General features: G+C 38.8%; 1 protein-coding gene across 1 annotated transcript; it reads left to right on the top strand.

Moving 5' to 3' along the window:
* The first annotated feature begins 2,456 nt into the window (after window positions 1-2,456).
* On the top strand, window positions 2,457-27,104 carry HTR7 (5-hydroxytryptamine receptor 7). Its single transcript, XM_065639333.1, has 2 exons — window positions 2,457-2,983; window positions 26,354-27,104. Exons 1-2 carry the CDS (start codon window positions 2,457-2,459, stop codon window positions 27,102-27,104), a joined length of 1,278 nt encoding a protein of 425 aa, XP_065495405.1.

The raw sequence follows: 27,104 nt of genomic DNA, 5'->3' as shown, positions 1-27,104 counted from the left end.
AAAAGTAACACACAAATCCTGTGTGTAATCCACTGCTTACACTTAGAGAGTCACGTTCCAGAAATGTATTGAAAAGCTGTCAAGAAGAATGACTGATTTAATGAACTGTGTCAACACATTTGCAGGAAGCACTAGATTATAACTTGCTCTGCCTTAGCAACATTTTAAGCAACGGAAAAATTGCTTTTACAGTAAATATTAAACTGTACAGTGTTACCAGCTTTTAAGATATCCATCTATTTTGAACAAAATTTACCCAGTTCCTATCTGCTTAGCTGTACTTCAGACACTATTTTGAAAAAAAAACGTATTTACATAACAAGGAAATATTCTCCTTTCTTCGAGTTTTGCCTTAATTCTTTAACTTACTTTGATGTACCCTTGCTATTTCTATAGATCTTTTTCAGCCTAATATTTGCTTAGCTGGGGAGGAGGGACAACAGACTTGCTTTATCACCCTGGAAAGGTAAGTCACCTCAGGCTCAAGCCTCGTGAACACATTCTGGGTGGTATAAACAGGGAAAGCTTTTATTGTGAGTGGACACAATGAGGTCACTAACAAAGTGTAGGAAAATATGTGACTGAATAGGAAACCACTTTCAGTTTCATAATGGACAAAGAGCTGCCCAACTAGATCTCATCCTTACCATGTGAAACTCACTTACTTTATTATCTTAGTCAAATAAAGATGTAGCGGTGGAAGGGAAAGCAAGCAACTCAGCTCCCAAACCCTGCTCACTGCCTGCTGCATGTTCTGACCACAGGAGCCAGTGCCAAGATTATGTCGCGCACATCTGACCTCAACCCCTCAGTCCCGTGCCTGTTCGCAGTGGAGCTGAGCCAATGTGGGTCATGAGCAGGTGGTGCTAACAGCATGGAAGATTTCATTAAAAAAAAGAAATTCTGTGAGCCAAGTATGGAAGCCTCAATTGCTATGACTTTATGTTTCAGTAGTGCCTATGACTGTCAGATAAGGCTTTTTCTGATAGCTGCGTACTTGTTAGGTCTTTCTTCAAAGCAGATTTTTATGTCTGTATTATGTGACCTCATACCGCAGTCTCTCTAAGTTGCTGGGCCACACACACAGTTGTTCCCTCTACCTGGTGCACGCTGAAATAAAACTTGCTATAGTGTTGCTGCCTGCAAGACCTCCTCTCATTCAGGTATCACTGACATTGGTCACTGATCCATCTGGGGTCAACAGTCCTGCTTTCATTTCCCCTCTTTCTGTAGTTCTTCTGGGCTCCTGTCTTTTGTTGGAGATATAAGGGGACACTCAGGAGCAGGTGTTTCCTGGTTTTAAACCTCGCTGTCTAGCATGTTACCACACCAAGAGGTGTAATCTGCCGGCATCCCATGGGTAACTGACAAGACAAACAGTTTTATCCCACTTGGAGGCATGAATATGACTTAAAGAATAGAGAAAGCTAGTGAGTCCCAGAAATGGGCTAGTATCCAAGAGTTCAAGGAATCTCTGCAGGAAAAGCAGGTACTTCAAAGCAATGGGGTTTTTTTGTTATTAATAGTTGTGTTTTTAACTTTACCGAAAGGGTTACACATGGAATGGTGAAGAAATTGAAAATAATGCTATATAAATATTAATTAAAAAATATTGTAGTGGGATTCACATTAATTTAGTAGGAAGGAGGAAATCTTAATATTGGCAATCTATGAGCTTGGAGATACAAATAAATGCTTTGGAGATTACCACGTTGTCGGGGGTAGATCTTACGAAAGCTGCCGCTATTAACTCTCCAGGCAGCAACCGGGATCCTGCCGGACCAAAATCTTTCAGCACTCGCATTTGGGCAGCGGAGACACAGGTCGATCTCTAATACTATGGATGCGGGGCGGTGCCGGAGCCAGCACGCCGAGAGGCTGCCACGCCGGCTCCGAGCGGAGCAGCTCAGCCTGCGGCCGCTCCTGCTCCAGGCGCGCCCACCCGCCCGCAGCTTCTCGGGTGCGACAGATACATAGATACAGGGGGATTCCCGAAGCGTCCCTCGCTTGGGGCAGCCGCAGAGGAGAAATCGGCTCCCGAAGCCGCGGCGCAGAGGGGCTGCGGGGAAGGGGCTCTCCTCCCACCTGCCTCTCAGAAGGGAAGGAGGGAGCGGGGGGGCGGAGCGGCTCCCACCGGTCTCCCGCCGCCCCGGAGGAGAGCAGCCGCGGGTGGGCGGGGAACGGCCTCCATCCCCGCCCGCCTCTGCCCTTCTCCCCGTGGGCTGGGGGCGATGGCACCATGCCCGTCCCGCGACCGCCCGGGGAGCGCCGTGGGCGAGCCCGGCTGCTCCGGGGGGAGTTGAAGGCTGGGGTCCCCGGCAGGCCGCTCTACCGGCTGCGAAGGGGGCGGGCGGCGCCGGGTGCCCGAGGAGGAGCCCGAGCGCCAGCCGAGCACGCCGGGCAGCAGGGAGAGCTGGCGAGAGGGCGGGGTGGCTTCATGGGCAGCTCACGCCAATATGGTCCTCGCCCTCAACGGCAGTCACCTCTACGGTAACCTCCGGCCCTTGGTCCTGGAGGACCCGCGGGCGCTGAGCGGCGGTAGCATGATCGCCGGCTCCTGGCCACCGCGCAGCTTGGCGAAGCTCGGCCCGTCGCCCCCCCCGTCGGTGCTGCCCACGGCGAGCCCCCTCCCCGCCAACGATTCCCAGTGCGGGGAGCAAATCCTCAGCTACGGCAACGCGGAAAAAGTTGTTATCGGGGCCGTCCTCTCCCTTATCACCCTGCTGACCATCGCCGGCAACTGCCTGGTGGTCATCTCCGTCTGCTTCGTGAAGAAGCTGCGGCAGCCCTCCAACTATCTCATCGTCTCGCTGGCCCTGGCCGACCTCTCGGTGGCACTGGCCGTCATGCCCTTCGTCAGCGTGACCGACCTCATCGGCGGCGAATGGATCTTCGGGCGCCTCTTCTGCAACGTCTTCATCGCCATGGATGTCATGTGCTGCACGGCCTCCATCATGACTCTCTGCGTGATAAGTATCGACAGGTGAGACACCCGGCGACCCGCGGCCCGCCCTGCCCTCCCGGAGCCACCGGCACCGCGCCGCTGCCCCGGGCACCGAGGATGGCGACCGGCCGCCGGCGCTGGGGACCTGCCGTGAGCGGTTCCGCCAGGGCTCTCTTTTGCCTCCTCTGGCTCCCTCGGAAAGGAGCTGCAGACAAGCTAAAAGCAGGGAGGGAGGCGAGCACAAGCCTCGCAGCCTCTGCTCGTCGAGGAGCCCGCCGGAGCGGTGCGTGCTGCCGCCCGCTGTCCCAGCCCAGGTGCATCGTTATCCCTCTGGGTAACTTCCCTGCTCTTATTGCAGAGTCAAAGTATCAGAACAAAGCTGGCGCTAAACTGCATACGGTTACTGTGGCACTTTACGAATAATGGGGCATTTACAGCTGCTTTAAAATTTCCAACGTATGTCTTTAAACTGCTTTATACCACGGCTAGATTTGAGCTGATTCTTCTGAAGCTCGTGATAGTGTAATCCCACTGAGTTCAGTCGAGCTTTGCCAGAGCAGAGGTGGTTCAGAATTGTAGCTGATGAGGGTTGGATCATTATTCTAATAAAATCCCAGAATAGCTCCATTTGATAGAACCATTTTAGAGAAATAACCTTTTGTTTGAAGGAAAAATTGCTTTCAAATATTTGCCTTTTTTTTTTAATTTCAATTTCTTCTGCCTTCTTAAAAACCAAGCTATGCTCATTGACACAAAGCTTCTTCCAAAAGATACAGGCACTGGGACAATAAGGAGCTGTATACAGACTGCAGAAGAGAACCTTAGACGTTCATTTCTGATGTTAAGGCTATACATGAGATCTGACACTTGCCCACATCTAAGCTTTCCTCTGCAGAGGGAAGCTAACAGAGTCCTTTAGTGCGTGCAGGTGCCCTTTGAAAATAAGTTGCAGCCTGTAACTTCCATCTTCCACAGCCTAAATCCTATGCTGAGAATTTTAGACTGTTTTTATTACAGCTTAACACAATTAGCAGAAATTGAAGAACTACTTAACTAGAATGTAGAATTAGTTTAAAAACTCAGATGTGCAACAGCAGCCTTTGACTGTCTGCTTCAGAAAGTTTTGGGAAAGAACTCTGCATTAGGTTTCTGCAAAGAAGTCTTTCAAAAGATTTTCCTACAATAACTGGAGATTTTTTCATGCCAAGAAGCATCACAGTTTATATTAATTTCAAAACTTTAATTTCAAAACTTTAATTTCTGTATAAGCATCCCCTGCTCCAATGCTCTTTGTGACTTGTGTAATCTCTAGCAGTTATCTGAATGCTGCAAAGCATCTTGTAGCAATGAAATCCACATACAGATTTTGACCAAGTATCAAAGGGTGATTTTTTTTGTGTGTGGTTTTTTTCTGTTGTTGTCTTGACATTTGCTGTCGTTTAACTTAATTCCAGTATTATAAGAAAATATAAATAGGCCTATCTACCTTGTCACCATTATTCTCTGTTTTTCTATCCTACCTATTTTTAAGATAGGTGATTTCTTTGTTCCACTCTCTTCATGTAAAGTACTTCCATTCTTTGATCATTCTTGATATCCATGTCAGAGCTCTTCACCTCTATTTCTAAGAACCTTTTAAAGACAGGTTAAAATAATTAAGCTTTCTTACCCAAGTATGGATGTGTGACTGATTCACATCATAGCACTGGAGTAATTTAGTTTTACTCTTTTTCATTTCTTAGCTTAACATTTGAGGTAACTGCTGTATGCTGGACAGGTGCTTTGACTGAACTGGTCACAGTGATGACTTGATCTCTTGCTGTCTTCTTTCCATCCCCTCTCCACATCCCCCTCTCTCCAAAATACCAACAAGAGATATAGCTATGTATTTAGATGAGAATATAACTTATCATGAATGACCGATTTTTGTTAACAAGTGCTAGTTTAAGCCAGAATTATTCTCCTCTCATCTTTGCATTCCTACTTCTATCACTGAATATTTATTGAACATGATCTCTTCATAATTCATTACACTGTTGTGTAAAAAATTATGTGACTCACGATGTTTTAACCTTTGTCACCCAAATCCATTATATGGTTAAGATAGGTGATACCATAAATAAAAGACAAGCCAGCAATTTACTAGCAAAATATCTCTACCACTTGGTAATCAAGAATTTTAAGATCTCCATGATTTGTAATCCTATGTACAAAATAAACAATCTTATATTGTTGTAACACTTCTCAGTCAGGCCAAAGATTAGCTTGGTGTGTTAAGTAATCTTTGAATAGTGAATATATACAAAATGTGCAAACCAGGGAGAAATAATGAAAATTAAATGTGAATGATGAAATGCTGCCAGTGTAGCATTGATTTAATGGTGCTATCTTACCTGCAGTCTTTCTTATGTAGTTAGGAAAGCCTTGAATGATCAGTGAGGGAGATGTATTTCTGAAAAAAATGACTACCTCCAGATAAAGTATCATGTGTGGTAGAGGAGCTTGCAAATCGTGATGTATATAGTGCATTAGAGGGTCAGACCATTTTCATAAGGACCATTTTTCCATGAGTTTACTTGCATGTTTTATGTTATCTAGGAGAAGATTTCCAGTCATACAGCCCTGATTATCTCGGTGCAAAGAGTACAAATTGGAGATGAACCAGGAAATCCAGAAGCAGGGGAGGAATGAACAAAATCCACTGTCTTCCAACTTGGCCACTATCCTTGATACCACTTAGATACAGTTTAACCTTGTAGCACAATTAAATGGTCCTGGGGTCACACAGGAGACATTTGTTTAGGGAGGAGGGTTAAGATAAGGCAAAAAGGAACATTTTTGAAGAATAATTTTGAGTTGCATTGCCACTTGTTTCTTTAGGACAGTTTAGGAAGCCTTTGTTGTGATGCAGCAAGGTCTCTCCTGAAGGCAAAGCAGAGGCTGTCACAGGCAGTGCAGAGACAGCAAATAAATTGGGTATCTTTAAATTTTCATTGTTAAACCTCTAGGTTCTTCCTGAAGCAGCTGTGAGAATCAGTTGAAGGTAAATAGCTGAAAGAATGTTACTACTGAAATAATCTTTAAAAAAAAAGAAAAGAAAAAAAGTTTGTGACAAACTGTTAGACAAGGTTTGTAAGGACAGGTAATGTCTTTTATTAGACAAACAAATATAGGCGGTAAACAAGAGGCTTTGAGACGCTTCCAAACAGGATAAAATGAGTAAATTGAGGCGGCTTTTTGATTTGTTTCCCTGGCACAAATATGTGCTACTTAGCTCGTGCCACTGAGAGCCCTGAAATACCAGCAGCTGGCAGGCCTGTCGCACACAGAGAGATTTTGCTGCACAGCCCTTAGTGGTAAGTGCATTTTTCAGCTGAATTTATCAGTTGGAAAGCTCTGAAAGATACAGATTAGCATGGAGTCTACAAATGGGCTGGTTTCATTCTGCTGAAAAAAACCCCATCTTTTTTTCCTAGTCAAACACATCAAGCACTGCTTGTACTTTTAAAGTTGCTTCTACTCTTAAGTGTTATAAATGTTAAGACTGCAAAGTACACGGTAGTATGCTGTTATGGGGATCTCTAACTTTGTACAAAGTGCACAAGAAAGAAGCAAGTCTGAAAAGGTCATTTTCTTATCCACAAAGAACTATATTCGTGGAGATGATGAGATAAAGTCAGCAACAATGGGAAGATTTGGACAATTATGCTTTTCTTCAGATCATATCTTTCCTTTATTTCACAACATGAAAACTTCCACAGATCTCTATCAGGATGACCTGAGATGAGCATGTTATTTTTGAGGTATCTCTCTCTTATTTATTCTCTGGGAGAAAGCTGTCTGCCTACAGGCAAGTCTGTCAGAACACAGACATATGTGACAGAGTGACAACAGCATTTCTCCCTTTACAAATTTCATAAGTATTGAACAGTCAAGACAGCTTGATTTCCAGATAATCAATATTACCTTTGCTATACTCTCCATCCATGATATGAGGGAGTAGCTCTGGAGAAAAGTAGGAGTTACAGAGGCTTTAGCAGGTAATTGTGCCTCAGTGAATAGTAGCCTTCTTTAAGCATTTCTTATTAGTGGTGTGAATTTTGAGTGAATTATGAGGAATGGTTGCAAATCACATCTTAGTGGATGAATAAATATATTAAGGGAAATAATTAAATTTAAACTGGTGATGTCTGCATGCTGATTCATCATGTTCTTCTGATCGAAGATAGCTACAGAAATCCTGTTTTGGAGAGTATCCACTGGGTAACTGCACAAGTAGCAATTTTTAATTCAATTTAAAAATAGCTCTTTGACTTAGAAAGTGATAAAGTAACATAACTACTCAGATACAGTTGACATATTACAACGCTTTCCCCACATCCACAACGCAAGCAATCAAACATGTTTTGGGGAGCTTTTCCAGTCTGAATCTTAGCCAACAATTCATGAGTATTCCAGACTTCCATTAAATTGATGAGGATTTAGAATTTGTATGTAAATGATACCAAACCGGGTCTTTTTGTTGATCCTGAGATTTCTATATACAAGGATCATTTCTTTCTCCCTCTCTGTTTGGTATCTTTTGCCATACTGCAAGCAAGTATGAGTACTTATGTGTCACCTTAGAATATGTCAGTCCCTCAAAGCTCACCCATTTCCAGTGTCCTTGGTGCACATCTGGGAACTGAAGAGACCTCAAAGTGCCTCACAGGAAGAACTTGGAACTAAATTTAAATAAAGATTTAAGCACCTTCAATAGAATGCAGATGCCTAAATTCTGCCTACATCCAAAATTGACAATGTTACCTGAATATACGGTCAGCAATTTCCTAAGCCTAGTGGCACCTGACAGCCCTGCATGGCTTCCCGTTTGGAATGAAACTCTTCTTCTTTCTTCAGGCCATGGGTGGAAAAGGCTGTGGTTGATTCTGCCAGCCCTGCTCGGTTCCTTCAGAAAATACTTGTAGGATATATATGCAGAGATAGATATGAAAAAAATCCTGTATGTAATATCTTTTGGCTCCAGAACACATATAGGCGCCCACCAGCAGTGCCCCACCACCATGTGAATTTGTTCAGTATGTATATTTACACAGCAATAACTGAGGAATCAGGAAAAATCTAAAAGGAAAAGTGTGTGTTGGAGTTACTGCAATTAAGGTCTATATTACAGAAGAAAGTTTGGGGTCAATATGGCAGCTAATTCCTAATCACCACCACCATCACGAGAGCCATTCTTTCCATTGTTCAGCCTGATAAACAACTGTACTCTTTCTGAGTCTGTAAATAACTTGTCTAAGCTCATGAAAGATACAAACAGCATTGATAAACTACAGTGGAAAGAAACATATTTGTTTTTATTCCTTTCCATGTAGCTTTTCAAATTTAGTCCACTTAAAGAGCATTCCTCAAGTTGTCGTGATTTATTTTTACAGAGAATTTCTTGCCAAACACTTCTGCAATCTCTGTTTTATTATTTACGCTGAGAAGAGGTACAACATAAACTTTTTTTCCCAAATCCTGAGATAAAGATGTTGAATTGGAAGCTGGATGCATTTAGTGGTATAAGGCAATGCAATATGTATCTTTCACTGAGAGCCAGCTCCAAAAGAGTAAATGAAGCTGGGGTGTTTTGCCATACTAATGTGATTGCACTTCTTCTGGTACTTTTCTGTGGCATTCTCAGGTATCTTTCTCCACGTCTTGTAGGCAGCCTGCAAGAGATGGAGTTATTTACGCTGTAAGCTGTCCTTGACTACAGGAATTGTTTTGCTATGTTTTTACAGAGACATTGTGCTTCATGACTAGAGTGCCAGCTGCACAATAAACAAGATGGGAGGTAGCAAATAAAAGATATTTTATCAAACAGGTAGATTATTTTGTGAAGACTTAACTCAGGAGTAAAGAGGGTTCTTTTACCACCAAAATGAATGGATGTTTAATCTTTTGTAGTGGGGAGAGACGTAAGATCTGAAGTTTGGTGGTTGTATCTTGTGGCTGCACAGAAGCAGCTGACAAAGTTAAGGAAGCTAGGGGGTCTTATAGGAAAAAATCTGTAGATTGATTATTCTATTGCTGTTATATACTGGATGTGTTTAAGTACTGTTACCAAAAGGGAGTAATGGAGTGTGGAGATGCAAGATAATCTAGAGGTGGCAGTGAAAAGGTGACTGCAACTGGTAACGTTCCAGGGTGTACATGGATAGGGGATTATAGTTCAGCCTCAGTACCAGGAGATTTACAATTACACCACACTTACGTGAGTGCCTTTTCTTGAAATTGGCTTGTTGCATTTTCCCCCAGATTTGAAATTATCTTCTGTTTGCTCCTACCAGGGTTTAACACTGGATGAGTTTTCAGAAGTGATTTTGGGGTCTCTCATTCTTGGAGGCTCATCCAGGCATTTCAAAGGAGCCTGATAGTCAAAGATAAGGGAACATTAATTCACGTTTTTGCCAAGCAGGGAATTCAGGAGACATTTAAAAAGTGATCTTTTTTCCTGTCACAAAAATAGTTTCCGTGAGGTTGGATTTTCTTCAAGATTCACAGGAATAATACAACTCTAGAAACACTCCTCTTAACTTTTGAAGAGAGCTTTCAGAAATATCTATAACATAGATCACAAAAATGCAAATAAATATCATACTGGCATGATGGTGTAGAGTAATATGTGTACACTGGTATGAAACTTTATTTTCTTAGAGTGTTCTTGAACTGAATGAATGTCATAGATCGGAACATGAGAGCATTTGTAGTCATCATACTGTGTTTGCAGTGAGACTATTATATCGACGGTAACATGCTCTCACAACCTTCTAGAGGAATAGAAATTAATCAAGGAATATTCCTTGACTTTTTCTGGAATAATTTTCTCTGAAAATTATATATAAAAATCCCTGTAAATTTTATAAGGATAATCTTTTTTACAGGATTTTTTAAATTTTTTTTTTTTTTAATATTGCAGTTGTGTTTGAAACATTTTATTAGAAACATTTGTGGCAACTTTCGAAACAATATATCCCATTTCATCTGCAGTTGATATTATACATATGGTGCTGTCTTTCAGCTACAAACACCTCTCTCTCTTTCTCTCAGTATATCACACAAAGATCTGGACAAAGATCCTCTGTGGACTAGGAAATCTGAAGAAAGAGCTCGCTGTTGTAGGTCTCGCGTGAACACAAAAGACCTTGAGAAACAGTTGAGTCTGCCAAGGTGAAGGTATCATACAGCAAAGACCAGGGATCAAAATTACAAGTTCTGCTATCTATGTTTACAAAGCATAAGCATCATAAAGCAATGCTCACTGCAGTTTTGTCCTAATGGTCACTGTAAGGTGAGGATAACATCTTTCAGCTGGAAGGCTTACAAGTTTTTGTTTTTCATGTTGCACTGAATAGCCAACTATTTCTAAAGGATTGATTCATATTTATTCCTACGCATAATGAAGATAGAAAAAACAGATGAATTTTTTTGAGTAAACTCTTACTACAAAGGTTAAGTTTTCCTTTCTGAAAGACTCCAGTAATTAAATATGTCACGGGGAAAACTTGTTTCTCTTCTGTTTGAACTAATATAACAAAATTCAGGAGTGGAACGGCTTTGATTTTCTTCTTGTACTTTGCTGTTTACTCAGGAGGCTTTATATAGAACATCTAGATTATTTGATACATACAGGTGGTTCTGTACATATTAGCACGTGTGCAAATAAGGTAGTGATTCACCTCTAACAGTAAACAAGATTTTTGTGTAACGTACAGACAAGAATGAAATTTCTAATAGTGCCTGCTATAGTAATAATGCACAGAACTGCGATGTGGAGGGAAATCAATTCAGTACTGAGTATATTCTTTCTGTCTTTATCCTGGTCTCTGCTATCAAATTGTGAGCTCTCACAAGAGACCTCTGAGGGAGGTTAATATTATCGTGGGCAGCTGTTTCCCTACAAAATGATCATGATTTTTTTAAAAACCCCACAAACCTAAAGCAAAAAACCAAGGAGGGACATTACCAAAACAACTCTTTTTTTTAAAGTAAGGAGAAACCAGGGTGAAGTCTATTCTTAGAGGTACATTGTGTCTTGATGAAAAAGTTTGCAGTAAAGTTTTTTCCTGATATGTATCAAGGAAATGGGTGGGTTTTTGTTACTGTCAAAAACTTGAAACCAAGTTTCTTAGCTTGTGGAAGTGTAAGTTAAAAATATAACAACAAGAAAAGTCCATCATCCTTTTTTGTTTACAGTTTTTTATGTTTCTTTAAGGAGGCTGTGGGAAGTGGAGGTAGAGCCGTATGAAAGGCAACTTTTCTCCCATTGGGAGCTGTTTGTCCTGCAGGATGTAGAAAGCTGAGGAGCAAGCAGCAGCTTGCCATGTATTAACAATGGCAGAAAAACTGCTCAGGGACCAAGGGAGACTGGGCAGAGTTCGTTGTATTGCAGGCATGCACCGAGTTGGGTAAAATCAAAACTGGAACAAAGGCTTGCCTGCAAAGGCACTCTTTTTGTGGGACAATTGTGTACAAATCTTTTTACTTCTAATTGATCATGTAATGAGTTTTCTGTATTTAAATAAGTTCATATTTCTATTTTTCATTTAAATAAACTTTGACTCTTTTGGGTTGACAGCTCCAGTCCTTTGGGGACAGCTTTTCATTGGAGATCTAGGCAGACACATCATGAGGTCTCCTCTCTACGACCTGGCCTACGGCTGCACCACCTTCACTCACACTGAAGAATACTGATCAGTAACCTTGCTAGCATTGGAATCATCATTTCTCATCAGTTATACAAGTACTTGTGCTCAGAGATATGGCCTTTTGCTGCTGCAAGTTAAATTGAGTGACAGATACAGAACTTTCTTTAAGTACGTTATTTATAAACTGTTTGCTTTCCATGAGACACACATCAGAGACTTGGGAGAATGTTTTTCAACACGTAGTTTGCAGATCTCCAGAGAGGGACACAAAAGATAACTTCAGAAAAACACAATCTGTTGTCTGTAGTGTGTGATTACTAGTTAGAGGACTGTTCCCATACAAGAAAATGTAGAGATTTGAGAATCAAAGTAAAGAATACTAGCCTAGAAGATTTACCCTAATGACAGGTATATAGAAATTGGCAACAGGCATAAAAATTAGAAGGTGGAAACAGAAGGCATGAGCACAGATAACAGAAGTATATGCTGCTATCTAAACTTATTATAGAATTTGCAACATAACTGTCATAGTGAATACAGACCTTGAAAACATGTTGTGATTATCATGAAGCATTTCAGATACACAGTACCATTTGCCAGAACAATCTTCTGTAAACAGTTCTCCATGTGGACTGTTAAATTTTGTTTATTTGCTGTAGAAGTCGACATTTAACAAATAGTTGAAATACTAAATCTCTAAACAAAGTCAGAGTGCGTTGTCTGGCCACAAATTGCTTGGTGATACTTATACGCATGACCCAAAACAGCTGTTGACAAAATGCAAAGCTCTTCTTTAATAGCCTAATAAGATGTTTTGATGCTAAAAATAATACATCTTTGGCTCTAAAGACTTAATTTTTGTATTGTTAGGTACTGCAATTTCTCTTTTACCTTGAGAATCTGCATTTGGAGATCCACTTCTTAGCACAAGCAGTTTTAGCAACAATACCGATTGTAGTGTCTCAAGAGCCCATTGTCCCATATTAAAAAGCTATTTTTGCTAAATGAGTTTGGTCATTAGCAGAACAGAAGCTTAACTTTTTCAAAAATAACTGAAATTAAAATAGCATGGCAGACTGTTTGACTGTGAATTAAACAATAGAAGAAGGAGTTTAACATTTCCAAAGCCTGTTACTTAACACAAAGCTTCTGTGCTGCTGCCTAAGTGTTGAAATGAAGGGAGCGTTTGACTGGGTGTTCTAAACACTTGCAGTTTGCAGTGAGCTTCCTGAGAGGTCCATAGGCTAGCAGGGGTGGTTCATTCCACACTGATACCCAAGTTCTGCTCCTAAATTCAAATGCGTCTTTGAAGTTGTTAGCCTGGCAATGAGAACTGATATTACTGGAAGCTGTAGGCACAGCAATAAACCTTAGGTATTTTAGTCTTTATCCACACAAAGTTGATGCCACCATGTCTCAGAAGAACCTTGCCAACTTGCTGCTGAGAGAAGCAAAGGAAAGACGTACTCACTGAGAGATGAAAAGAAGGGCTTCCTTCTGCTGATCCCATTTATTTCACTGCTTCCGTGTGTGATGTAGCATCTGTAAAATGAATAGAGAAGAGAGGTCTGGGATCCTTGATAATCTCCAAAGCCCACTATCTTCAAGGATTTTGGGGGAAGAGATGGTCTATTATCAGCTCTGTTTCTGTTTTAGCATAAAGGTATAACACTGAATTCTGGGAAACACGAAAAAGCATTATAAAATAACTGTGACACACAACCTTACACAATGAGCTGGACAAATGGTCATTTTTTGGATAACCAGTGGTTGAATCTGGCTTCAAATTTTGTCATTCTGTATAGAAAGTTCAGGGGAAGAAGGTCAGAAACTCCTTTCTTGACAAGAAAAAAACCCCAAAGGTTTATTCTGTACATCAAAAGTACTATGATTTAATACCTGTGAAGCTGATGGTAGCAGTTTGCGTAGTGTTGTAATTTGTTCTATATGTTAAACATATAGATTGCAGATTTTGCATTATTTTAAAAAGGAGAAAAAATATGAAAAATGTTGCTGAAGGAAAAGGGTACACTGTAGTCAAAGCCGGTTGTGGGCAGGCCCTTGTTCAACAAGACAAAGAGGACACATTTTCCTGGCTAATCTCCTTTGTTCAAGTTTCCTGTCTAGAGATCTCTAAGCACATTTGGAGCCAACTTTGCAAAAGTAAAACTGGTGATGCCTGAGATGGGGTGTGTGAACTTCTAGAGTTGGAGTAATTTTTATTGAAGCAGCAAGATGGAAAAAGCCAGCTACTTGGAGCCACAGCCTGGCAGATTTGAGCAAGAACCAGAAGGTTCAAAGCTCATTGGAGTGGAGGACTGGTTAGCTAGAAAGAAGTAGTGTCCACGCGGTCATTACATTTTTCATTCCCAAATCTGCTGGTAAAAATGAATAAATATTATGATAAATAAACTATTAAATACTGTGGTTGTGAAGGGCTGAACATACAATTTTAGCCATCGCAATGTGGGTTTTACTGTAGTTATTTTTCACCACTAGATGTTTCTACCCTTCAACCTTCTCCTTCAGTTAAAGGGCACCTAGGGCTATGTATTTAAGGACTCTGAATGATTCCAAGGGGAAGAAATGTTTGTAAAGTAATATTAAATATCTACAAATATTCTATTTCCAGTTTATAAAGGAGACCTTGGTCTGAGCAATTTATTTTTTAAAATTAAATTCCAAAATATCACTGAATAAGACATTTTTTCTGAGGAAAATATCAGTAGGCAGGAGAATTACATGTGAATGGAGAACTTGGGATCTGGTCTATAAGCATGCCGCAAATAAATGTTAGTCAAAATGGATGCTAAAGAAATAAATGACATATGGTTGAAAGATGTGGTAGCTACAGTAAACCTTGCATTCACTGACATGAAAGATGATGAAACTTGATAACCTGATGCTTACCACATACTGAGCAGACAATACACCGCTAAAATATCAAGAAAAGGGAAATAAATAGCTGTTAGTGTAAGTCAGAGGAAAGGAATCAACTTATTATGTTCTGATAAATCTCGTTCCAGAAGTTTCTGGTGGAAAGGACTGCTAATAGCAGTTTTCTAAAACATTCTTGAAATGCAGATACACAATTTGACCTAACCTCCTGCCTGCCTTCCTTGGTACCTTCCCCTCACGCTATGCTCTCTCCAGCCCACTGCCTCCCCTTCCAAAACAGATTATGAATTCTTCCTATGATGGGACCTATTCATATTAGGAAGTGAGACAAGCTTTTACTGCTGTAGAGGAGAAGAAAATCCAGAGTCTACATCTTTAAAAAAATTATTGGTGTTGTGGGGGATCAAAACAGGATGTTCTGTTTGAAAATATTTTTGGAAATTGAGATGATTTTGCCAGACTTTTTTTTTTTTTTTTTTTAAATAGTAACACAATTAGAGTTATATTCTGGTGATGTCTTCTTCAGATATTTCAGAAAAAGCTGGTTCAGTTCACTTGCTTGCATGTGAAAAGCAGAATTCAATGCATCATTGTGTTTCTAACCACCAGAATTTAAAAAACTTTGGAATTTTCCTTCATAAAATTCATAATGAAGGCCAATTTCAAACCTTTCCTGAAACACAACATGGCTCCTTTCATTCTTCTCACAGCACTGCTAGATACCTATCAGCAAGTGACTTTGAGCATAAGTAGCTTGTTCTTCCAGTGCTTTGACTAGAGTTGTACTCGTTTGTACTCTAGAAGTTTATCACAAACTCCATACCTCATGTTTGGGGTAGTGTGGTGGTGGTTGTTTTTTGTTTTGGTTTGGTTTCTAATTGACTCAGCCTTCCAAAATTTTTCATTTTGTTTGACACAATTCTCAAGTAAAGTATCACTTATCTAAGCTAGTCAGACAGAATATGTTGGTATCTGAGGAGATAAAGTGTCCTTTTTCATCTCGGACATTTTTATAAAAGAGAACTACTTACGTGCTTTGGTTGCTTCACTACCTCACAATCCCAAAGTTGCCGTTTCTCTCTTATTCTTAGTGGGTTTTCTTCTTGCTTTCAGACCTATTTGCATTGAGAGCTCCTTTGTGAGAGAATTACGTTAGTGAAAATTGCATTTTACACTGAACCACAATGACAATATTTAAAAAATATTTTTCAGGAGTGAAATTAAACCCCACGGTGGCCACTTTCTAGGAACAGTAGGTACCTCTGGCTGACATTTCCACAGGTAATACTATAGACTCACATTCCAAACAGACTCTATGTAAGATGTTTTGCATATCCCAAAGTTTTAAAAATAGGACTTCTAATTAAACCTGCTTTAGACTTAGATTTTCCTGTGTATCTAACACAGTTTATTGATATACTGTGGGTTTTTTTCCTGCTGAGTTTGGGCAAAAAACTAAACTTGAGGTGAACATTTATAATTTTGACATACCCAACCCAAAGGAACATAGCAATTCTTTGGTGTGATCTTTGATAAATTCAGATCTTCCTTCAGGCTAGTATAGCTATGGAGAAAGCCCAGAATGTCTTAGTAGGTCAGTTCTGCACTGAGATTCATCCAAAATCACTATAAATATAGGTGTTCATTAGGGCTCTTACAAAATTACTATTATGGAGAAGCAAAGAGGACCAGATCCTCCAAGTATTTTTTCTGTCTCTTCAGAGAGGGGAAGAGAAAGAAGGGGAAAGAGAGAAGTATTCTAGAGGGGGGTTTTCCTTAAGTGCTTTGTCTGGAGATATTATGTTTACATTTTTTGTATTGAAGGAAGGAAGAGAGGGGACATAAATATCAGCATATTTAAAGAGATATTCCCTTTGAATTGATAATACCACTATATTAAAACAATGAGCTGTGATTTTTTCATTTCATTTATCACTTACACTGTGGAAGTTTCTGAAATGCTTCATTTAATTATACTAACAACATCAGTCATGATTTTCTAGTTAAAGTTGTAGGAGGCTTTCATTTTGAAACATTATTATAACTTTCAAAATAATTCCTTTTAAGCTGATTTGTAGTGTTAATCCAAGCATGACTCATATGGTGAAACTGGAGAAAATCACCTTAGCCATGTCTACTTTATGGGAGTCTGATGACGTTTCCTTTTTAAAAAAAGATATTTTCATAGGTCTGAAATCAAACCCACACACATTTTAGTTGAAGGTATCTGTTAGCTTACCTTGAGCAGCAGAAGAAAAACCTGGTTATGCAAATAAAGCACCAACCTTGGCTTGTGATGACCCAGCCATCAGGGTCTATAGGCTCATTTTGTGGTTCTGGGCAAGCCACTTAAGCTGCCTCCAAAGTGACAGCCTGGTAGGCTTAGGGCAAACCCGGATGTTCACGTTCCCTGATCACCCAGAGCAGAGCTCTCTGCAGCTCCCTGTGTGTTTGGGCTTTCTCCTGCCAAAAGCCAGGGACACAGGAGGCCTGGGGCTTATGCTCATATGGTGCAAGGGACAGCCAGAGCACTCGCTCGGGCACAGGGACTTGGGAGTTCTGCGTTTTTGTGTCATTGAACTGGATATCCCTGTATCATTTTGGCAACATCCTCCTCCTGAGAGCCATCTAAATACCTAGTGTTCCATCTCCAGTCTGAGTCTCCACCACTTGCCCTGAGAAACTCTCACAGCTAGACAGAAATAAACGAGAATGTGATTTCTCTTTAATTCTTTTCTAGAACAAAGCTTTTTCAATCTTAGTCTTCTCAGATAGTATCAGAAGGCTAAAATATCTTCTTTACCCCTTCAAAAAGGGGCCAGGCATCTTGTAATAACTTAATGAGATACTGCATTATGCATATAAAGATGAAAAAATAGTCACATAAAACAGTCATCAGTCTACATGTAATTAGACACCAAGGTACAACAGCTGACATGATGCAAATGCACTGCATTTGTTTCTATGAGTCTAAAATATCTTGGAATAATAAAAAGGCACTCAATGTGGAATAAACTGAAATGTGAATTTTAAACAAAATAACGTTTTCTAATATAAATGACGTTATTGAATACAGCAATGAACAGCTATTTTTTAAGATGTTTTTCTCCTTGATTGATAAAGTGACTTAACAACAGGTGTAAATTATAGCATAGGGTGTGAAGCGGTACTAGGGTACAAGGGCCTGGCCTTCTGCATTTGTGAAGCGGTTTGTGTGTATGCTGTGATGAATTCCATGAGGAATTTGTCAGTGAAGTGAGACATTCCTTAAAAAGCCCAAGAAGTTGTTCCCCTAGGGAATATTCCTGAACTGTTAGTAATATATACTGTGGATTGTACTTTATCCTACGTTTTGATTAATACGATTTTTTTACTTTTGAAAAGACAGAAAAAAATAGGAAGAGCCTTTCGACTCTCTTCACACTTCTTCTTCCAGAAAGTAATTAGATCAACGTTAAATAAAGGGAACTTGCAAATCTATGGGGGGTGAAAGGGCGGAACTAGGTAGTGCATGCCCTGACACAGCCATTCTTTTAGAAAAGCATGAATTTTTTTTTTTATTTTCCCCCAATCTTGCACATTGTTGAACAGTTTAAAGAAAAATGGATTCGTCCTATGTATGACTTGCCCAGATTTAGAGAGCTTTTGAAGTGTTACAGATGTTATCAAGAAGGGAGGTGAAAAGCACTTTTGATCTGTGTCTGTAATTAATCCTATTGAACTCAGTAAGCAAAGCATACTTATACACAGGAACCCAGAGATTATGAAATCTACAATGTTGGAGTTCAGACATTTTGAAAAAAATTTAAAGTAGGAAGTCTTCCACTATAACGTACAACTTAATTCTAAATATTTCATTACCAAAACCTTCTCAGTTTTCAAATACATCTAGATTCTAGGAGGCTGGTGAATGGACTGAAATCCATTCCCCTTCTTATGCCTCCTACCTTTACATCACTGGTTAAGGTAGAAGAAAGGAAAAACTACACATACTATTTTCTTCAAAGATAGTTTATAAGTGTGTTTAGTCTACAGCATAAAATATTTATTTGCGTAATTGCAAAATATTGGCTATGAAGTATGTTATTATCTAACATTCAGGCAGTGTTGCAAGATAAACATCAGCAACTACATGTTGGGACCTTTTCTTCCAAACAGCATATTATTTATGGTGGAAAACCAAGGGCTGCCAAACTGTTTGTCAGGAAGCTAAGAACAAGGTGGTGACTGGTGACAAATACTTCGACAGTCATGTGGGGAAAAATAAAAGGCAACGGGTGAGGATAGGTAAAAGAAATTTACCAAGGTCCAAAAGGAAAGAGGCAGATGGTTTCAGAAATTAAGATAACAGAAGTTAAGCAGAATTATATTGCATGTCTCTTTCCGGCAATACAGTTATGTATTTCTTAGAATGACAGCAGAATGCATTCTTCTCATCTATGGCAGTAGGCAAAAATGAAGTGGGACAAATATAGAGCTAAGAGAGAAATAGAAATAAGGCAGGGCCAGAAAGTGAAGTAAAATTAGAATAAGTAAATTAAAATAATAAAAAATGAATGAAAATAAATAAGAAAATATGAAGCTGTAAAGTTATGCAATGTGAGAGGAAGAAAATCCATGCAAGTACAGAGAAACTGAAAAAATATAAGAGAGGAGAACATAATCTACTATGCAAATTACATTCCTTTAGAATGAACAGATATTTAATTTTGATTGACGTAATCCTCCCCCACTGCCAGGAAAGCCTACACTTCTTAAGTTCCATTAAAAATAAACCCTTACAATGATTTTTGAGAAAAAGAAAAATCAAGGCAGAACATTTACTATGTACAATAAAAGTATAGTACCATATTCAATGTGTACCCCGCTCTAACAGTGGGAACAAGTGTCTTCCTCTTGTAAAGAGAATTTAAGGAAATACATTTAATTGAGAGCTAGAAGGGAATAACAGAAAATATTAACCTTGCAGAAAGCAAACCAAATATTTCATTCTCATTCTTCCAAGTATCAAAATTAAAGTATCACTGTTTCAATAATAAGAATAATGTTGAAATTGCATGAAACGTGAATCATAAGCATCTCAAATAATAGATATGAAAACATACGTTGAAGGTCTTTCACATTACTACATTCACCGTCAACTGAGAAAGACAAAGTAGAGCTTTAACCATTTCTAGCAAGTGCAATTAAGACATGGAAGCTGGTCACTGTGCTGAGACTTTTTATAAACTATGTACTAATTCACTACATAGAAAAGATGCAAGATTTAACTAGATGGAGTACAGAACTTGTTGAACAAAATGCGCTTTTTTTCCCCACTGAGTAATAGCTTGATTTTGTTAGTTCTGCTGTCTCACTGTAACATTGCACAATATTTAATGTTTAGGTTTTAAAGTAATCTAATTCATATTCTGAAAGCTGTCATATATCCAATGAAATAAGTAACTTTGTTCACTTCTGGGAAGGAGAAAAGTATTTTACTGCCTCTGAAATATCCTCCTCTTCCCAGACAATAAACTGGCAGTTTTCAATATTGTCGTACAACAATTAACAAGGTTATTTTTCACATTGCAACACCATACTCATGCACTGTAATGCTCATATCTCAGCACTTAAATCTTTTTATGTCTCTATCCCTTTACTTCCATTTCAACTACTTAAATATGTGATGGGAATAGTATTGTCCTGATCAGTTTGTATACCTATTTCAAAGCAGGTCCGTGGGACACAGTATCTCTTGCTTAGTGTAAACATGATATCTTTGAAAGCAAGAGAACAATTTCTGTTATGTGGTTTGACATAGCCATAACAGACATAATAGATTTGATCATTGTTTCAATGTGTTACATTTACATTTAATTTACTGCTTAATATATCAAAGTATTTAAAAAAATAATAATCTATATCAATCACTATACTAAGGAGAATATTTCTGAATGCTAGATAGCTTTTAGGAAAGGCATCGTGCTCCTATTCTTTTGAAGCATCTCTAAATCTTGCACTGAATTAAAGAAAAAAACTATGAAACATCATGAGAGAATCACAGCAACCAAAGGAATATCAATAGATCAGCATTGTTCTTCAGAATACATTATTATTTCAGGTGAATCATTAGACAGGATTCTATAGCTGTAGGCTGGCAAAGGAGATACACGTTGAAAGGAGATACACGTTGAAGCTGGAAAACTGCTGTAGTAGGAGAAAAAGCACAAAAGCAAAGAAGCAAACATTCTTCTGGCTTTTGAAATAAAAGTTTTATGACTCTTAAAATACAAACCCAAGAAGAACTGAAAGAACCTCAGGTTAAGCACAACTCCAAGTCAAATGGTAAGTAATAACAGAAAAATGTCAAAATTCCTGTTAGAAACAGCTATAATACACATCTACATAACTTCCAGTACAATGTTTCTAGTTCTATCCCGCAGTAATCTGGTCTGCTTTGTAAAAAAAGACAATGAAAGATACTAATCTGATTCTAGAATAATTGCTTAGTAGATCAGCGAATTGTGAGAAATGAGCATGGACTAATTAGAATGGAATTCTCTCTGCCTATAAAGTACATAGGCATCAGAAACACAGGAGTTACATGTGTGCATTTCAAAAGTGGCATAAGTGATGCTGATGTCATGATGCATTCAATTTATCATTGGGTTGGGCAGGAGGTATCAACCCAGTTTTAATGCTTTTAGTTGTTAGGTTTTCTATTACTCTGACTTTGCAGTGAGAAGTCAGTCCTTTTCCTTTTTTTTTTTTTTTCCCCCCTTTATCTTTTAGCCATATAACAGAGGTTATATAAAACAAAGATTTTGGACACCAGATCCCAAATTAGACCATCCTATTACTACTTTCTTTCTATTGTTAAAGTTGAGGTAGCTGTTAAGTTTCAGTTTGCTTTCTGGATATGTCAAAAGGTGTGAGAATTAGACACATCTCAAAGTTTCCAGTGTAGCTATGAACAATTCACCATTTTTACAACTTAAATATTACAGCTATGTTTAGCTTCCTCAGAAAAAGCATGAAGAAAAGGAAATGAATTTTTCTACTTCTGAAAAAAATAAAATTGGTTTCACATGAAAAAAGGAAAAAAAACCAATTCAAACCTGGTTAACCTGAAATGCTACCATACTTGACACTGCAGACATGTTTTCTTCTTGGAGAAAAAAAAAAAAAAAAAAAAATTGGTGTCTTCTGCATCTACAGAATTATTAATCAATTCAAGCAAAAATGCAGAGTTGTTCACTTGAAGGTGATGAGAAAGATCTTCCTGAGAAGTTGTTCTAGTAGATAACAAATAGGTGATTGTGTGAACCCACTCCATGGTAGTGCAGATAAAGAAAACTACTCTTCACAATTTCCTAGATTTAGAGAATGAAATAAATATATTTGCAAGAAATGAAACCACATCAAACCTTTCATATTTTTAAATACAGTAACATTTAGGGGGACACAGTGGCAGTCCAGTTTCCAGTTTGAGAATCACTGTGCAAGCAGTAACATACATCAACCTTCACAACAAGCAAATAGCTAAGACAAACGTAAATGGGAAAAGAGAATACAAAGAGTCACAGAGAGATAAAGTGATATGCCAGAAACAGAAACCAGGGCTTGTGGATGCCTGTTCCCTCTGCCATATACCATTTTACTTCCCATATATGTTACATTTAACACATGCTGTAACATTTAATATATTGAGCACGCTGTAATAAGAAATATCTGTGTGATCTACAGTTCAAGGAACAATGGAGACGTTTAGCACTGTAGGATAAAAACTATTGCATGTGGTCTTTGTAATGCATCAGTATCCAAAAAAACCAAAACAAAACACAACTAAAAACATATAATAAAAAAACCTCACGAACTGATTTATTTCAGGAGCAGTTATAATGGTTTTACATTAAATTATCTATAACAATTACCTGTCATTAAATGGTAACAATTTAGAGGTACTAGGAAAGAACACTGGATCACAGGGAGCCACATTTTTATTAAACAAAAGAAGGGACTTACTCATTTACCTTTTCCATTGTTGGTGTTCATTGGGTGAATGTGGTAAATGACAATTGTGCACAATAGCTGACGATGGCACTGCACAAAGGAAGGAGCTCTTCATCCCTCACCTGCATTTGAACAGAGCTCCAGGGAGAGGATGGCAAGGGGTAATTTTTCTTCCCTAGAGCTGGGCACCCCGTGTGTGCCGCACACCTGGATGGGACTGCAGCAGAGAACTTGGGTTCTGATCCTCCGACAGGGAAGAGGAGGCACTGAAGTAATCATAAGAAACCAATGCAGAATGGGGATGTGCTTTTGTGTTTATACACATTTGTTTAAAAAGAAATTTACTCTGTCCCTCACCATTTGCCTTGTTTTTTGGTCTATGTTGCCTGGTCTTATTTTGAGCTCTTCAAGTAATGGACTGTTTTCCAGATTTCAGTGATGTAGTACAGAAAGAGTTCTCATAATCTTTTGTTGTTGCATCCACTAGATGCTAGAGCCAGGTTCTCCCTTCTCATTTTTCTCTGCTCACCCAGCAGCCTTTCTTCTTGGAATGGCAACGGGACCATGACTGGAGTACACACTGTGCTTCTCATAGTGTTGCTGTAGCATCCTGCACTTTGGTGTTCTGCATACAGTATCAGGCAATGCTGAATGAGGAATGACATGCCCAATTTATAAGAAATAAAGCCTACATATCTGCAATACTGTGCTTTTGGGGAGTAACCTAGATATAGTCCATGTTGTGCTGGGTGTAATATGGGTACATGCCCAGTCTGGCAGAACCATATGGTCAAGAAACTCAGAGAAGGAAGAATAGGAAATAGCACTGCCCTTTTTTTCACAAATGAGAACCAAGGCACAGTTTTTTCCCCACCAAGATCAAAATGAACATCTGTGGCATGTAAAAGAAACAAATCTCAGAATAACAAGTCTGAGACATTTCTTCTTGGGGATAGCTGGGACACATGAAATGGGTTTTTTTGGGGAACCTGGCTTCATTTTTTCCCAACAGTAAGGCCCCAAGTCATTACCTATTTTTGAATGATATATTAAGTTCAGCTGATTTACCATTAATCATTTTTTTGAAAGGTAGTAATTAAAGATTAAGCAATACAAAGCATATTTTTGTAATGAATTTGACACAATACTTTTGAAGCTCATGAATCTATCAAGGCTTGGACTCTCTCTAGTGTATCAGACAACAGCAGTGATTTACATTATTTTGAAGCTGCAAGTTAGTTTTCAAGGGTAATGGTTTTCATATATAGAGATAAAAAGATAATGTTCCTTCATTTATGCCTGGTGACTTCTTTTCCCTATCACATTACATTTAGCAAAATGGATAAGACAGAAAGGATGCTGGTGTATTTTTATGTTAATTAAAGTATTTTAATTTCAAATAGCATTTTGGAAGCTCAAATAGCTTCCAAAAAAGTGGTGCCAGGTCAAAACTAATGAATTTTAATTCCCTTCAGTATACTTCTGCTTTCATGAATTCTTTTTGTTACATTCTGATGCATGAGAATGCATCAGAAGGCATTCAGAGCATGCATTCCACAGATCTGATTTTTACAGAAATCCAGGGTAACTTTTTAAGCTACATAGTAAAACTCACCTCATAAGGTTGTTATTTTTAATGGCCAATTGGGTAGTAGTTAGAAGACTACATACTTCAGGAAGGTGGACCAACTTTTTAAAGATTTTTTTTAACTATGCCTTGCAAGTGACAAGTAATCTCTCTGCACAAATGGTGTGTTTAACTGTTTTGTAGCTAAATCGTGTATTCTCAGACAAATTTTAGGAGTGTGCCACTCTTGTCCTAGAAGGGCTGCAGCTAATAACTTTATCCTTGCTGCAGTTATGTTACTTAAAGCAGTATGATGTATACCTTCAGCAGTTAAATGCTGAAACTTCACTGCATTAACCCTGCTCTTCTACATCTTGGAGTGCCTCGGAAAACTCTCAGCTCCTTGGGAGCCCAAACAGTTTCAGCCACGATGCTGTAAAGCAGAAATCTCTTTGGACTCTACAGTATGCCCACGGCCAGAGCTGGTCTTGTGACTATCTGCTAATGCTGCTGGTGAGTGGTGCAAGAAAAAGACTCTTGTAGGAGAATAGTCCATATGTTGCACAGACAATTTTAATAACTGTTCTTAGCTTATGGCCCCACCAGGCACAGCTTTGCTGGCAAAATACTGGCCTGCTGTGATTTACTTCTGCATACTGTTGAGAATCAGACACAAACCAGTTCTATCCTTTGTGTAACACTTGCCATAGCAGTAATATAAAAATCAATTACATTGCTGAGAGGGATTGTTGTTACTTATCGGAACAGATAATGAAATTATGTTTCTTTTTAATTCCAGAACTGTAGCATACCTAGGTGTTCCAGTAAAGCAGCAGCACTAGCCATAATTTACTGCATTGCAGTAAAATCAACAATGCAGCATTCTGCAAAGCCAGGCAAATACTCATATTTGATTTGCTAGGTGAATAGAGAGAGAAAAATGCTCCTAAAAAGTATTTTAATCATGTTACTATATTTCTTGTTCATAACCCTCCAAAACCTTCACTCTGTAACTAAACATTGGTACCATTTGAAACCAAAATGTTGTTCTGAAACCTGATTTGAAACCATTTCTTTTACAAGTAACAAAGTGAATCACACTAATTTTTCTCAAAATTCTTCCTTTTGGAAGGAGGAAAAAGGCCAATTTGAGAAGTTAATACTAACTCATTCGTAAGTTCTAGCTGAGCAGAAACCAAATTTAGAAGAAAATGTTAGGTGTATAAAAAAAAAACCCCAGCCATCTAACTCCATCTAAGAGAAACTTACCATACCTAGAGAGGAAATAAAGAAATTTTATGTAGTTGAAAGCAAACACAAACTTAGGGTATTGCTGTCCAGCTATGTAATGCAGTAGTCATATTTATTTTCTTTTTACTAGAAAAAACCCCATAGTTTATGCTATCAGAGTTTAGAAAATGTAGTTGTCAACAAGTTTCGGGGGTTTTTTCAATTTTTTTCTTTTCATTTTTTCCCCCCTCCAATGAAAGTCTGACACATTATGAACATTTTTCTTGTCTGTTTACAGTTTAACACCCTAAACTTAGCTTCTGGTAAAACTAATTTTTTTCTCCAGGTTTTCTGGAACTGAAACTGTGATGTGTTGTTATTTTGTTCAGTAAAAATTCAAATATTGAATAGATATAATTTATTTCTAATTAACTTATGATAAGAAGAATTATTGTAGTATTGAAACAATCTACTCTTGGCATAAGTTTGCAGTTTGTTGTTCCTGTCTGAAACATGAAGGTAAGAAAGGCAACTCATCATCTCAGTTTAGTGGCAGGGATCTTCATAACTGTTGAATATGCAAGAAGAATTAAGATGAATGCATGCTTACTTTAATTTAACCATATGCTCAACACAAAAAGTGATAGGCTTTGTGGAGTGAACTTTCATCTATACTCCAAAATTTCATAAGTTAGCCAAATAAAATTTAGGTTTCAGGATTTCCTTAAAAACAAAAAAATGAGTTATCTGCATGAAGATTGTACGAATTCCTTAAAAGTGCAGTCTGTTACAGCCAATGGGAGATTTCCTTCTAGGACAAAAGACCTTTCATATGGAGTACCAGGACTACAAATTTTAACGCGAAAGACAGATAAATTTACAAGTTTGAAATACATGCAGAGAGAGGACTGAAAAATGTAAAATAGAAACCCTAGCTGAAGATGTTTTATTTAAGGGCAGACTACATGAAATAACTTTTATCAGTTAACCACTGCACCATATAGTAACTCTAGGTTATCGTTCTAGGTACCTGGGAATAACGAGACCTCTCACATACCCTGTAAGGCAGAATGGGAAGTGTATGGCCAAAATGATCCTCTGTGTGTGGCTCCTGTCTGCCTCCATCACTATACCCCCGCTCTTCGGTTGGGCCCAAAATGTAAATGATGAAAAGGTCTGTTTGATCAGTCAAGACTTCGGCTACACCATTTACTCTACAGCAGTTGCATTTTATATTCCAATGTCAGTGATGCTTTTCATGTACTATCAGATTTACAAAGCTGCCAAGAGAAGTGCTGCTAAACACAAGTTTGCTGGTTTTCCCCGGCCAGAAGAAATCGAAGGGATTTCTATGAATGGAGTTGTAAAACTGCACAAGGAATCTGAAGAATGTACTAATTTTTCACGACTCCTAAAGCACGACAAGAAAAACATTTCCATCTTTAAAAGAGAACAGAAAGCTGCCACTACACTTGGGATTATTGTTGGGGCTTTCACTGTCTGCTGGCTGCCCTTCTTTCTCCTCTCAACCGCCAGGCCCTTCATCTGTGGTACTGCATGTAGCTGTATCCCGCTGTGGGTTGAGAGAACATTTCTATGGTTGGGTTATGCAAACTCTCTCATTAACCCTTTTATATATGCCTTCTTCAATCGGGACCTAAGGACAACTTATCGCAACCTCCTGCAGTGCAGATACAGGAATATCAACAGGAAACTATCAGCTGCAGGGATGCATGAGGCTCTGAAGCTTGCAGAAAAGCCAGAATTTGTTCTGTAA

This window comes from Caloenas nicobarica, chromosome 7 (assembly GCF_036013445.1).
Source record: "Caloenas nicobarica isolate bCalNic1 chromosome 7, bCalNic1.hap1, whole genome shotgun sequence".
NCBI lineage: Eukaryota > Metazoa > Chordata > Aves > Columbiformes > Columbidae > Caloenas > Caloenas nicobarica.
This window is presented reverse-complemented; position numbering and strand designations above follow the sequence as displayed.